This window comes from Electrophorus electricus, unplaced genomic scaffold (genome assembly GCF_041902795.1).
Source record: "Electrophorus electricus isolate QZ-2024a unplaced genomic scaffold, ASM4190279v1 Scaffold111, whole genome shotgun sequence".
NCBI classification, from domain to species: Eukaryota; Metazoa; Chordata; class Actinopteri; order Gymnotiformes; family Gymnotidae; genus Electrophorus; species Electrophorus electricus.
The window spans coordinates 109,832-124,030 of record NW_027658393.1 but is presented as its reverse complement, the minus strand read 5'-3'; the positions used below and the strand labels follow the sequence as shown (position 1 = coordinate 124,030).

General features: G+C 39.7%; 1 protein-coding gene across 14 annotated transcripts in view; it reads right to left on the bottom strand.

Moving 5' to 3' along the window:
• LOC118241386 (NACHT, LRR and PYD domains-containing protein 3-like) overlaps positions 1-14,199 on the bottom strand; it is a 49,070-nt gene that overhangs the window by 11,574 nt on the left and 23,297 nt on the right. For 12 of the 14 annotated variants that reach the window (XR_014120278.1, XR_014120277.1, XR_014120279.1 and 9 more), the window contains 4 exons: positions 10,940-11,110; positions 8,161-8,331; positions 5,272-5,442; positions 819-989 (listed from right to left, as the gene is read on the bottom strand). Coding sequence is in view for 11 of the 14 variants with exons in the window: in XM_081708709.1 (XP_081564835.1) it covers positions 819-989; positions 5,272-5,442; positions 8,161-8,331; positions 10,940-11,110 (684 nt within the window). In the remaining 3 variants the exon portion in view is untranslated. Of the gene's footprint in view, positions 1-818; positions 990-5,271; positions 5,443-5,557; positions 7,493-8,160; positions 8,332-10,939; positions 11,111-14,199 lie in introns of those variants that run through there. The other 2 variants (XM_081708718.1, XM_081708719.1) reach the window with 2 other exon arrangements.

Here is a 14,199-nt window from a genome sequence, read left to right as displayed (position 1 = left end):
TATCTTAAGGAATAACCAATAAACCTTTCAGTTCTATTGAATGAATATTAACTTGTTGCGTTCTTTCCTCCAGCACGGCAATCAGTTCAGCTCATCTCAACATGTGTTGAACACACGGTGTAAATCATAATGAGAACAGGGTCTCCCACCCAAAAACACAGGGGAATCATGTGTGCTTGTAAAAGTGTCCTGTAATGTGCCCAGAACCTCAATGGTTCAGCTTTAAATGTTTTAATTAAGATTTAAAGCACTTTTATTTGCAGAGAGATTAGAATGACTGATGTTTACAGTGTTTCCATACATAAACTAGATAAAATCACTCAGTGAAAATCTTACATTAGAACACTTCATTTTACAGCAGTGTTGTTCGAGTTTCTGAATATATTCATCCTGTAAGACATTTTGCTAAATTTCTGCACTCAGGTGACCAAAAATGCAGCTTTTGGACAAAATGCCAAAGCGCGTAGTTGAAGCAGCATTGTAATAAATATACCTGTACAGGCGGACAAGGACTCATCTGTGTCTCCTCTTTACAATCTTATATTTCTCTTCTAGACTTGAATATACGATCATGCATGACAAATGTAACTCTTTGTCTCCACAGTGTGGTCATTTAATGAAATGCATTGAGGTTTCAACAGAAAACTATATTTAGAAATATTTAGAGAAGAGAACATTATAATATAATATAAAAGTGCAAATTTCCTTGCATTGCCTTGTCTGGCAATGTTTGTTTAATACTGTACTATAAAGGAGTTGACACTGACCTTTTTAAAATGGCTCTTTATTTACATTCAAAAATAGTCACAGAAACTCACCTGAGAATCTCCAGTTTACAGTGTGAACTCTTCAGTCCAGCACAGAGCTGCTCCACTCCTGAATTCTGCAGATCATTATTATTTATCTCCAGCTCTCTCATTGAGTTTTCTGTTTGTAGAACTGATGTGAGAGATTTGCAAGACTCTTCAGTGAGACCACAGCCAGATAGTCTGTAAATGAGTAAACACAGTAAATAATGTAGTTCGGTCAGAGGATGATGAATTAAATGATCTGAACTGCTAACAAAAATTTTAAGAAGAGCTTGAAAGGTTTCGAACACACTGATACATTTTCAGCCTTTTAATTTACAAACACAGTAAAGTTTCAACATCACAGTGTCTTCATCAAAGACAAAATTGACAAAGAAATGACAAATAACATTCATTAGCAACCTAAGACAGGAGACCAAATAATGGATGGTTGGTTCATAAGTCAGTGAATGGCAGGTGCCATAATCAGAGTCCATATATCAAAATATCCCACCCCTAACACCATAACAGGAAAAAGAACAACACAGATCTCATTCAATGTTTCACAAATACAAATACACTAATATACAAACAGAAAATATTGTTTAAAGACACGCAGAGTAGTGATTATAGAGGAATAAACACTGCAGTAGTGATTATGGAGGAATGAACACTGCAGTAGTGAATATTAGTGTATAAACACTGCAGTAGTAATGATGGTGGGATGAACACTGCAGTATTGATTATAGAGGAATGGACAGAATGCAGAGAGCAGAATCTTTTACTAGTGTTTACATTGCTGTGCTCACACTATGAGTCAATGATCATGAAACATTCTCCTGTGCCTTTGCTTTTCCCAGTGAGGTCCTGAGTTCTGTCTGTGTGGTGCACCGAGAATCCTAGAGGCTTAATCGCTGAGTCAGGGATCCCATGAGTCAGTCAGGTGTGTGAGAGGCAGACCCCATCAGTCAGTCAGGTGTGTGTGAGGCAGACTCCATCAGTCAGTCAGGTGTGTGTGTGAGGCAGACCCCATCAGTCAGTCAGTTCTGTCTCTCTCACACACACAAATAATAGATCTGTCTGTCTGTCTGTCTGTCTCTCTCTCTCTCTCTCACACACACACACACACACACACACACACAAGTTCTGTCTCTCTGTCTCACACACACACACTCACAGATAATAGATAATAGTTCTGTCTCTATCTTTGTCTCTCTCTCACACACACACACACACACACACACACACACACACACACACACACACACACACACACACACACACACACACAAGTTTCAATTGAGGTGAAGCATTATAAACAGTAAATGAAACATACTTGTGCCAATCTGTATAATAAATAAGATTTCAAGCAAGTAGTCATATTGGTCCTGAATTAAACAGTGAGAGGTCTGGTTTACTGTGTATAAACACTAGTCATATTGGCCCTGAACTAAACAGTGTGAGGTCTGGTTTACTGTGTATATACAGTAGTCATATTGGCTCTGAACTATATATTGTGAGGTCTGGTTTACTGTGTATAAACAGTAGTCATATTGGTCCTGAACTAAACAGTGTGAGCTCTGGTTTACTGTCTGGCAAATAATTTTAGCACCAAATGCCCAGTTGAGGCCTGCAGAACATATTTAGTGGGGGGACAGATGGGACCAGTGAACATCTTGTGGTGCCACACTAAAATGCCCTTACAGCACAGAGGAATTTCAGGGTACACAAGTTCATACAGTGGTAAAACCACTATTATAGTTTATAACAAACTACATTCTGTTGAATTCCTTATCAGATTATGACATTCACATGAAGTAAGTCAGGGAATCATTAATTAACCCATAAGATTACCATTTGAATGAATCATCACCAATAAATCAAGGGTGTGGGTTACATAAACATAAATATTATTACATGAGAAAGGTTTCATTTCTGTCCAGCACTTAATATTTTATATCACTTACAAGTATCTTCCATTCTTTGATTCATCCCCTCGAAAAAGGTTGTATTTCAAGATTCCAAAAATTCTACTTGTGGTTATAATTCTATGTGTGGTTATATTTCTACATGTAGTTATATTCATACATTTGGTTATAATTCTACATGTGATTATAATTCTACATGTGGTTATATTTCTATGCGTGGTTATAATTCTCATTGTATCTGACTTATGTAGTAACAAATGATGAATTATGGGCGCAGAAATGTCTGATCTAAAGTTCTGATGTAATTACAAAACACACATGCTATGCACCACATATACACACAAATACACCCACAATATCGCTATTTCATACAACTAATTTATTCACTAAAATCAACCATTTACATTAACACAAAAAAAACAACTAAACAAGTCAGCAGAGCTGTGGGGCTACAGTGAGAGTGCACACAGCTGACACTACAGCAGACCTGTGGGGCTACAGTGAGAGTGCACACAGCTGACACTACAGCAGACCTGTGGGGCTACAGTGAGAGTGGACACAGCTGACACTACAGCAGACCTGTGGGGCTACAGTGAGAGTGGACACAGCTGACACTACAGCAGAGCTGTGGGGCTACAGTGAGAGTGGACACAGCTGACACTACAGCAGATCTGTGGGGCTACAGTGAGAATGGACACAGCTGACACTACAGCAGACATGTGGGGCTACAGTGAGAGTGGACACAGCTGACACTACAGCAGAGCTGTGGGGCTACAGTGAGAGTGGACACAGCTGACACTACAGCAGAGCTGTGGGGCTACAGTGAGAGTGGACACAGCTGACACTACAGCAGATCTGTGGGGCTACAGTGAGAATGGACACAGCTGACACTACAGCAGATCTGTGGGGCTACAGTGAGAGTGGACACAGCTGACACTACAGCAGACATGTGGGGCTACAGTGAGAGAGGACACAGCTGGCTCTTCTGTCTCTGTCTGCTGTGTTCACTCTCTTCCATGTCCTCCTCCTGGACACTTTCACCATCAAGTTCTTCTGTCTTTACTCTCTCCTGCTGTCTTCTTACTAAAGAAGGTTGCCATGGCAATAGCATTACTCTTTCTCTTCATCCTGGTTGTTTTCTGTCTCTCTATACTAACTGTAAACGAACAAGCAGGAGTTTTTTATATTCTAGCCAGTTGCTTAGATTTAAGGAAGCTAACATTAGCCTCATTAGCTTTGTTACAGAACATCAGGGTCCCAGTGTGACACACACACACACACACACACACACACACACACACACACACACACACACACACACACACACACACACACTTCACTCCTTCTCTCCTCCTAATCTCCTGATTACTGATTACTGTGTCTTGTGTGTCTTTCTTTCTCTCTTGTAATTAAGTCCACAGGTTCACTCGTCCAGTGCTGAACATTGTTCCTCACTACTGTGTTCAGAAGTCCTGAGTTTACTGTCAGCTGTCTGCTCAGTTTCTCTCTCTGCTGACTCCACGTCTTCTACCATCACTGTTCTATTTTTGTTTGATGTCTCTGGCTTGATGAAAAAATTAGCAGCTAACATTCACTCCTAAGTCAAGCTAATATGATGTTAGCGTGAGGTATCTAGGTGTAGTAACCAACAATATACTGTAACTTGGCCAGCTTAAGGTTACTAATATTAGCCAGCTACATGTTTCATAAAAACACCTGTGGAGGGAGATCACAGGTTTATCTTAAGGAATAACCAATAAACCTTTCAGTTCTATTGAATGAATATTAACTTGTTGCGTTCTTTCCTCCAGCACGGCTCTCAGTTCAGCTCATCTCAACATGTGTTGAACACACGGTGTAAATCATAATGAGAACAGGGTCTCCCACCCAAAAACACAAGGGAATCATGTGTGATTGTAGAAGTGTCCTGTAATGTGTCGAGAACCTCAATGGTTCAGTTTTAAATGTTTTAATTAAGATTTTATGGGCTTTTATTTGCGGAGAGATTAAAATGACTGATGTTTACAGTGTTTCCATACATAAACTGGATAAAATCACTCAGTGAATATCTTACATTAGAACACTTCATTTTACAACACTGTTGTTGGAGTTTCTGAATATATTCATCCTGTAAGACATTTTGCTAAATTTCTGCACTCAGGTGACCAAAAATGCAGCTTGTGGACAAAATGCCAAAGCGCCTAGTTGAAGCAGCATTGTAATAAATACAACTGTACATGTGGACAAGGACTCATCTGTGTCTCCTCTTTACAATCTTAATTTCTCTTCTAGACTTGAATATCTGCTCATGCATGACAAATGTAACTCTTTGTCTCCACACTGTGGTCATTTAATGAAATGCAGTGAGGTTTCAACAGAAAACTATATTTAGAAATATTTAGAGAAGAGAACTTTATAATATAATATAAAAGTGTAAATTTCCTTGCATTGCCTTGTCTGGCAATGTTTGTTTCCTACTGTACTATAAGGGAGTTGACACTGACCTTTTTAAAATGGCTCTTTTTTTACATTCAAAAATAGTCACAGAAACTCACCTGAGAATCTCCAGTTTACAGTGTGAACTCTTCAGTCCAGCACAGAGCTGCTCCACTCCTGAATTCTGCAGGTCATTATTATTCATCTCCAGTTCTCTCAGTGAGTTTTCTGTTTGTAGAACTGATGTGAGAGATTTGCAAGACTCTTCAGTGAGACCACAGCCAGATAGTCTGTAAATGAGTAAATACAGTAAATAATGTAGTTCGGTCAGAGGATGAAGAATTAAAAGATCTGAACTGCAAGTAAAAAATTTAAGAAGAGCTTGAAAGGTCTGGAACACACTGATACATTTTCAGCCTTTTAATCTGACAATCACAGCAACATTTCAACATCACAGTGTCTTCATCAAAGACAAAATGTACAAAGACATGACAAATAACCTTCATTAGCAACCTAAAACAGGTGACCAAATAATGGATGGTTGGTTCATAAGTCAGTGAATGGCAGGTGCCATAATCAGAGTCCAAATATCAAAATATCCCACCCCTAACACCATAACAGGAAACAGAACAACATAGATCTCATTCAATATTTCACAAATACAAACACACTAATATACAAACAGAAAATATTGTTGAAAGACACGCAGAGTAGTGATTATGGAGGAAAAAATACTGCAGTAGTGATTATGGAGGAATGAACACTGCAGTAGTGATTATGGAATAATGAACACTAGTATGATTATGTTGGAATGAACATTGCAGTAGTGAATATTAGTGTATGAACACTGCAGTAGTAATGATGGTGGGATGAACACTGCAGTATTGATTATGAAGGAATGGACAGAATGCAGAGAGCAGAATCCTTTACTAGTGTTTACATTCCTGTGCTCACACTATGAGTCACTGATCATGAAACATTCTCCTCTGCCTTTGCTTTTCCCAGTGAGGTCCTGAGTTCTGTCTGTGTGGTGCACCGAGAATCCTGGAGGCTTAATAGCTGAGTCAGGGACCCCATCAGTCAGTCAGCTGTGTGTGAGGCAGACCCCATCAGTCAGTCAGGTGTGTGTGAGGCAGACCCCATCAGTCAGTCAGGTGTGTGTGAGGCAGACTCCATCAGTCAGTCAGGTGTGTGTGAGGTAGACCCCCGTCAGTCAGTCAGTCAGTCAGGTGTGTGTGAGGCAGACCCCAACAGTCAGTCAGGTGTGTGTGACTCAGACCCCATCAGTCAATCAGCTGTGTGTGTGACTCAGACCCAATCAGTCAGTTAAGTGTATGTGAGGCAACTATCTCATGTCTGCTGTTGAGATGAAATGTGTCCCTGGAGTTTGTCCTTCATGGACTGTATGTGTGCAGTAAAATACTGCGGAGAAGAGGACCGTTCACATGTTGTTTCAGTTGGATCAAAACTTCGACTCACTTCTCCCCACTACAGCAGACCTGTGGGGCTACAGTGAGAGTGGACACAGCTGACACTACAGCAGACCTGTGGGGCTACAGTGAGAGTGGACACAGCTGAAACTACAGCAGACCTGTGGGGCTACAGTGAGAGTGGACACAGCTGGCTCCTCTGTCTCCTGGACACTTTCACCATCAAGTTCTTCTGTCTTTTCTCTCTCCTGCTGTCTTCTTACTAAAGAAGGTTGCCATGGCAATAGCATTACTCTTTCTCTTCATCCTGGTTGTTTTCTGTCTCTCTATACTAACTGTAAATGAACAAGCAGGAGTATTTTATATTCTAGAAATTTCCTTAGATTTAAGGAAGCTAACATTAGCCTCATTAGCTTTGTTACAGTACATCAGGCAATCAGTGTGACACACACACACACACACACACACACACACACACACACACACTTCACACCTTCTCTCCTCCTCTCCTCCTCATCTCCTGATTACTGTGTCTAGTTTGTCTTTCTCTCTTGTAATTAAGTCCACAGGTCTTGATGAAGTCCACTGTCTTGATGAAAAATTAGCAGCCAACATTCACTCCTAAGTCAAGCTAATATGACATTAGTGTGAGGTATCTAGGTGTAGTAACCAACAATATACTGTAACTTGGCAAGCTTAAGGTTACTAATATTAACCAGCTACATGTTTCATAAAAACACCCGTGGAGAGAGATCACAGATTTATCTTAAGGAATAACCAATAAACCTTTCAGTTCTATTGAATGAATATTAACTTGTTGAGTTCTTTCCTCCAGCACGGCTGTCAGTTCAGGTCACCTCAACATGTGTTGAACACAAAGTGTAAATCATAATGTGAACAGGGTCTCCCACTGAAAAACACAAGAGAATCATGTGTGATTGTAAAAGTCTCCTGTAATGTGTTTAGAACCTCAATGGTTCAGCTCTAAATGTTTCAATTAAGATTTTAAGGGCATTTATTTGCAGAGAGATTAGAATGACTGATGTTTCCAGTGTTTCCATACATAAACTAAATAAAATCACTCAGTGAAAATCTTACATTAGAACACTTCATTTTACAACACTGTTGTTGGAGTTTCTGAATATATTCATCCTGTAAGACCTTTTGCAAAATTTCTGCACTCAGGTGACCAAAAATGCAGTTTGTGAACAAAATGCCAAAGCACCTAGTTGAAGCAGCATTGTAATAAATACACCTGTACATGTGGACAAGGACTCATCTGGGTCTCCTCTTTACAATCTTATATTTCTCTTCTAGACTTGAAAATCTGCTCATGCATCACAAATGTAACTTTGTCTCCACAGTGTGGTCATTTAATGAAATGCAGCGAGGTTTCAACAGAAAACTATATTTAGAAATATTTAGAAAAGAGAACTTTTTAATATAATATGAAAGTGTATATTTCCTTGCATTGCCTTGCCTGGCAATGTTTGTTTAATACTGTACTATAAGGGAGTTGACACTGACCTTTTTAAAATGGCTCTTTATTTACATTCAAAAATAGCCACAGAAACTCACCTAAGAATCTCCAGTTTACAGTGTGAACTCTTCAGTCCAGCACAGAGCTGCTCCACTCCTGAATTCTGCAGGTCATTATTATTCATCTCCAGTTCTCTCAGTGAGTTTTCTCTTTGTAGAACTGATGTGAGGGATTTGCAAGACTCTTCAGTGAGACCACAGCCAGATAGTCTGTAAATGAGTAAATACATTAAATAATGTAGTTCAGTCAGAGGATGATGAATTAAAAGATCTGAACTGCTAATAAAAAATTTAAGAAGAGCTTGAAAGGTCTGGAACACACTGATACATTTTCAGCCTTTTAATCTGAAAATCACAGCAACATTTCAACATTACTGTGTCTTCATCAAAGACAAAATGGACAAAGACATGACAAATGACATTCATTAGCAACCTAAGACAGGTGGCCAAATAATGGATGGTTGGTTCATAAATCAGTGAATGGCAGTTACCATAATCAGAGTCCAAATATCAAAATATCCCACCCCTAACACCATAACAGGAAACAGAACAACATAGATCTCATTCAGTGTTTCACAAATACAAACACACTAATATACAAACAGAAAATATTGTTGGAAGACATGCAGAGTAGTGATTATGGAGGAATAAACACTGCAGTATTGATTATGGAGGAATAAACAATGCAGTAGTGATTATGTTGGAATGAACACTGCAGTAATGACTATGGAGTAATGAACACTGTAGTAGTGAATATTAGTGTATGAACACTGCAGTAGTAATGATGGTGTGATGAACACTGCATTAGTGATTATGGAGGAATGGACAGAATGCAGAGAGCAGAATCTTTTACTAGTGTTTACATTCCTGTGCTCACACTATGAGTCACTGATCATGAAACATTCTCCTCTGCCTTTGCTTTTCCCAATGAGGTCCTGAGTCAGTTAAGTGTATGTGAGGCAATTATCTCATGTCTGCTGTTGAGATGAAATGTGTCCCTGGAGTTTGTCCTTCATGGACTATATGTGCGCAGTAAAATACTGGGGCGAAGAGTACCATTAACATGTTGTTTCAGTGGGATCAAAACTTCGACTCACTTCTCACTTCTCCCCACTACAGTAGACCTGTGGGGCTACAGTGAGAGTGGACACAGCTGACACTACAGCAGACCTGTACGCTACAGTGAGAGTGGACACAGCCGACACTACAGCAGATCTGTGGGGCTACAGTGAGAGTGGACACAGCTGACACTACAGCAGACCTGTGGGGCTACAGCGAGAGTGGACACAGCTGACACTACAGCAGACCTGTGGGGCTACAGTGAGAGTGGACACAGCTGACACTACAGCAGACCTGTGGGGCTACAGTGAGAGTGGACACAGCTGGCTCCTCTTTCTCTGTCTGCTGTGTCCACTCTCTTCCATGTCCTCCTCCTGGACACTTTCACCATCAAGTTCTTCTGTCTTTTCTCTCTCCTGCTGTCTTCTTACTAAAGAAGGTTGCCATAGCAATAGCATTACCCTTTCTCTTCATCCTGGTTGTTTTCTGTCTCTCTATACTAACTGTAAACGAACAAGCAGAAGTATTTTATCTTCTAGCCATTTCCTTAGATTTACGGAAGCTAACATTAGCCTCATTAGCTTTGTTACAGTACATCAGGCACCCAGTGTGACACTCACACACACACACACTCACACACACACACACACACACACACACATATAAACACTTCACTCCTTCTCTCCTCCTAATCTCCTGATTACTGGTTACTGTGTCTAGTTTGTCTTTCTCTCTTGTAATTAAGTACACAGGTCTTGATGAAGTCCACTGGCTTGATGAAAAATTAGCAGCCAACATTCACTCCTAAGTCAAGCTAATATGTTGTTAGCGTGAGGTATCTAGGTGTAGTAACCAACAATATACTGTAACTTGGCAAGCTTAAGGTTACTAATATTAGCCAGCTGCATGTTTCATAAATACACCCGTGGAGAGAGATCACAGGTTTATCTTAAGGAATAACCAATAAACCTTTCAGGTCTATTGAATGAATATTAACTTGTTGAGTTCTTTCCTCCAGCACGGCTGTCAGTTCAGCTCATCTCAACATGCGTTGAACACACGGTGTAAATCATAATGAGAACAGTGTCTCCCACCCAAAAACACAAGGGAATCGTGTGATTGTAAAAGTGTCCTGTAATGTGTCCAGAACCTCAATGGTTCAGCTTTAAATGTTTTAATTAAGATTTTAAGGGCTTTTTTTGCAGAGAGATTAGAATGACTGATGTTTACATTGTTTCCATACATAAACTAAATAAAACCACTCAGTGAAAATCTTACATTAGAACACTTCATTTTACAACACTGTTGTTGGAGTTTCTGAATATATTCATCCTGTAAGACATTTTGCAAAATTTCTGCACTCAGGTGACCAAAAATGCAGCTTGTGGACAAAATGCCAAAGCGCCTAGTTGAAGCAGCATTGTAATAAATACACCTGTACATGTGGACAAGGACTCATCTGTGTCTCCTCTTTATAATCTTAATTTCTCTTCTAGACTTGAAAATCTGCTCATGCATGACAAATGTAACTCTTTGTCTCCACACTGTGGTCATTTAATGAAATGCATTGAGGTTTCAACAGAAAACTATATTTAGAAATATTTAGAGAAGAGAACTTTATAATATAATATAAAATTGTACATTTCCTTGCATTGCCTTGCCTGGCAATGTTTGTTTAATACTGTAATATAAGGGAGTTGACACTGACCTTTTCAAAATGGCTCTTTATTTACATTCAAAAATAGTCACAGAAACTCACCTGAGAATCTCCAGTTTACAGTGTGAACTCTTCAGTCCAGCACTGAGCTGCTTCACTCCTGAATTCTGCAGGTCATTATTATTTATCTCCAGCTCTCTCAGTGAGTTTTCTGTTTGTAGAACTGATGTGAGGGATTTGCAAGACTCTTCAGTGAGACCACAGCCAAATAGTCTGTAAATGAGTAAATACAGTAAATAATGTAGTTCGGTCAGAGGATGATTATTTAAAAGATCTAAACTGCTAACAAATTTTAATAAGAGCTTGAAAGGTCTGGAACACACTGATACATTTTCAGCCTTTTAATTTTACAAACACAGCAACATTTCAACACTACTGTGTCTTCATCAAAGACAAACTGGACAAAGACATGACAAATAACATTCATTAGCAACCTAAGACAGGTGACCAAATAATGGATGGTTGGTTCATAAGTCAGTGAATGGCAGGTGCCATAATCAGAGTCCAAATATCAAAATATCCCACCCCTAACACCATAACAGGAAACAGAAAAACAGATCTTATTCAATGTTTCACAAACACAAATACACTAATATACAAGCAGAAAATATTGTTGAAAGACACGCAGAGTAGTGATTATGGAGGAAAAAACACTGCAGTAGTGATTATGGATGAATAAACACTGCAGTATTGATTTGGAGGAATGAACACTGCAGTAGTGATTATGGAATAATGAACACTGTAGTATGATTATGGAGGAAGGAACATTGCAGTAGTGAATATTAGTGTATGAACGCTGCAGTAGTGATTATGGAGGAATGGACAGAATGCAGAGAGCAGAATCTTTTACTAGTGTTTACATTCCTGTGCTCACACTATGAGTCACTGATCATGAAACATTCTCCTCTGCTTTTGCTTTTCCCAGTGAGGTCCCGGGTTCTGTCTGTGTGGTGCACCGAGAATCCTGGAGGCTTAATAGCTGAGTTAGGGATCCCATGAGTCAGTCAGGTGTGTGAGAGGCAGACCCCATCAGTCAGTCAGGTGTGTGTGAGGCAGACCTCATCAATCAGTTAGGTGTGTGTGTGAGGCAGACCCCATCAGTCAGTCAGTTCTGTCTCTCTCACACACACAAATAATAGATCTGTCTGTCTGTCTGTCTCTCTCTCTCTCTCTCTCACACACACACACACACACACACACACACAAGTTCTGTCTCTCTCTGTCTCACACACACACACACACACACGTTTCAATTGAGGTAAAGCATTATAAACAGTAAATGAAACATACTTGTGTCAATCTGTATAATAAATAAGATTTCAAGCAAGTAGTCATATTGGTCCTGAATTAAACAGTGAGAGGTCTGGTTTACTGTGTATATACAGTAGTCATATTGGCACTAAACTATATAGTATGAAGTCTGGTTTACTGTGTATAAACAGTAGTCATATTGGTCCTGAACTAAACAGTGTAAGCTCTGGTTTACTGGCTGGCAAATAATTTTAGCACCAAATGCCCAGTTGAGGCCTGCAGAACATATTTAGTGGGGAGACAGATGGGACCAGTGAACATCTTGTGGTGCCACACTAAAATGCCCTTACAGCACAGAGGAATTTCAGGGTACACAAGTTCATACAGTGGTAAAACCACTATTATAGTTTATAATAAACTACATTCTGCTGAATTCCTTATCAGATTATGACATTCACATGAAGTAAGTCAGGGAATCATTAATTAACCCATAAGATTACAATTTGAATGAATCATCACCAATAAATCAAGGGTGTGGGTTACATAAACATAAATATTATTACATGAGAAAGGTTTCATTTCTGTCCAGCACTTAATATTTTATATCACTTACAAGTATCTTCCATTCTTTGATTCATCCCCTTGAAAAAGGTTGTATTTCAAGATTCCAAAAATTCTACTTGTGGTTATAATTCTATGTGTGGTTATATTTCTACATGTAGTTATGTTCCTACATTTGGTTATAATTCTACATGTGATTATAATTCTACATGTGGTTATATTTCTATGCGTGGTTATAATTCTCATTGTATCTGAATTATGTAGTAACAAATGATGAATTATGGGTGCAGAAATGTCTGATCTAAAGTTCTAATGTAATTAAAAAACACTCATGCTATGCACCACATATAAAAACAAATACACCCACAATATCGCTACTTCACACAACGAATTTATTCACTAAAATCAATCATTTACATTAACACAAAAAAACAACTAAACAAGTCAGCAGAGCTGTGGAGCTACAGTGAGAGTGCACACAGCTGACACTACAGCAGACCTGTGGAGCTACAGTGAGAGTGGACACAGCTGACACTACAGCAGAGCTGTGGGGCTACAGTGAGAGTGGACACAGCTGACACTACAGCAGACCTGTGGGGCTACAGTGAGAGTGCACACAGCTGACACTACAGCAGAGCTGTGGGGCTACAGTGAGAGTGGACACAGGTGACACTACAGCAGAGCTGTGGGGCTACAGTGAGAGTGGACACAGGTGACACTACAGCAGAGCTGTGGGGCTACAGTGAGAGTGGACACATCTGACACTACAGCAGACCTGTGGGGCTATAGTGATAGTGGACACAGCTGATACTACAGCAGACCTGTGGGGCTACAGTGAGAGTGGACACAGCTGGCTCCTCTGTCTCTGTCTGCTGTGTTCACTCTCTTCCATGTCCTCCTCCTGGACACTTTCACCATCAAGTTCTTCTGTCTTTTCTCTCTCCTGCTGTCTTCTTACTAAAGAAGGTTGCCATTTCCTTAGATTTAAGGAAGCTAACATTAGCGTCATTAGCTTTGTTACAGTACATCAGGCACCCAGTGTGACACACACACACACACACACACACACACACACATACACACACACATACACACACACATACACACACTTCACTCCTTCTCTCCTCCTAATCTCCTGATTACTGTGTCTTGTTTGTCTTTCTTTCTCTCTTGTAATTAAGTCCACAGGTACACTCGTCCGGTGCTGAACATTGTTCCTCACTACTGTGTTCAGATGTCCTGAGTTTACTGTCAGCTGTCTGCTCAGTTTCTCGCTCTGCTGACTCGACGTCTTCTACCATCACTGTTCTATTTTTGTTTGATGTCTCTGGCTTGGTGAAAAAAATCAGCAGCTAACATTCACTCCTAAGACAAGCTAATATGATGTTAGCGTGAGGTATCTAGGTGTAGTAACCAACATTATACTGTAACTTGGCAAGCTTAAGGTTACTAATATTAACCAGCTACATGTTTCATAAATACACCCGTGG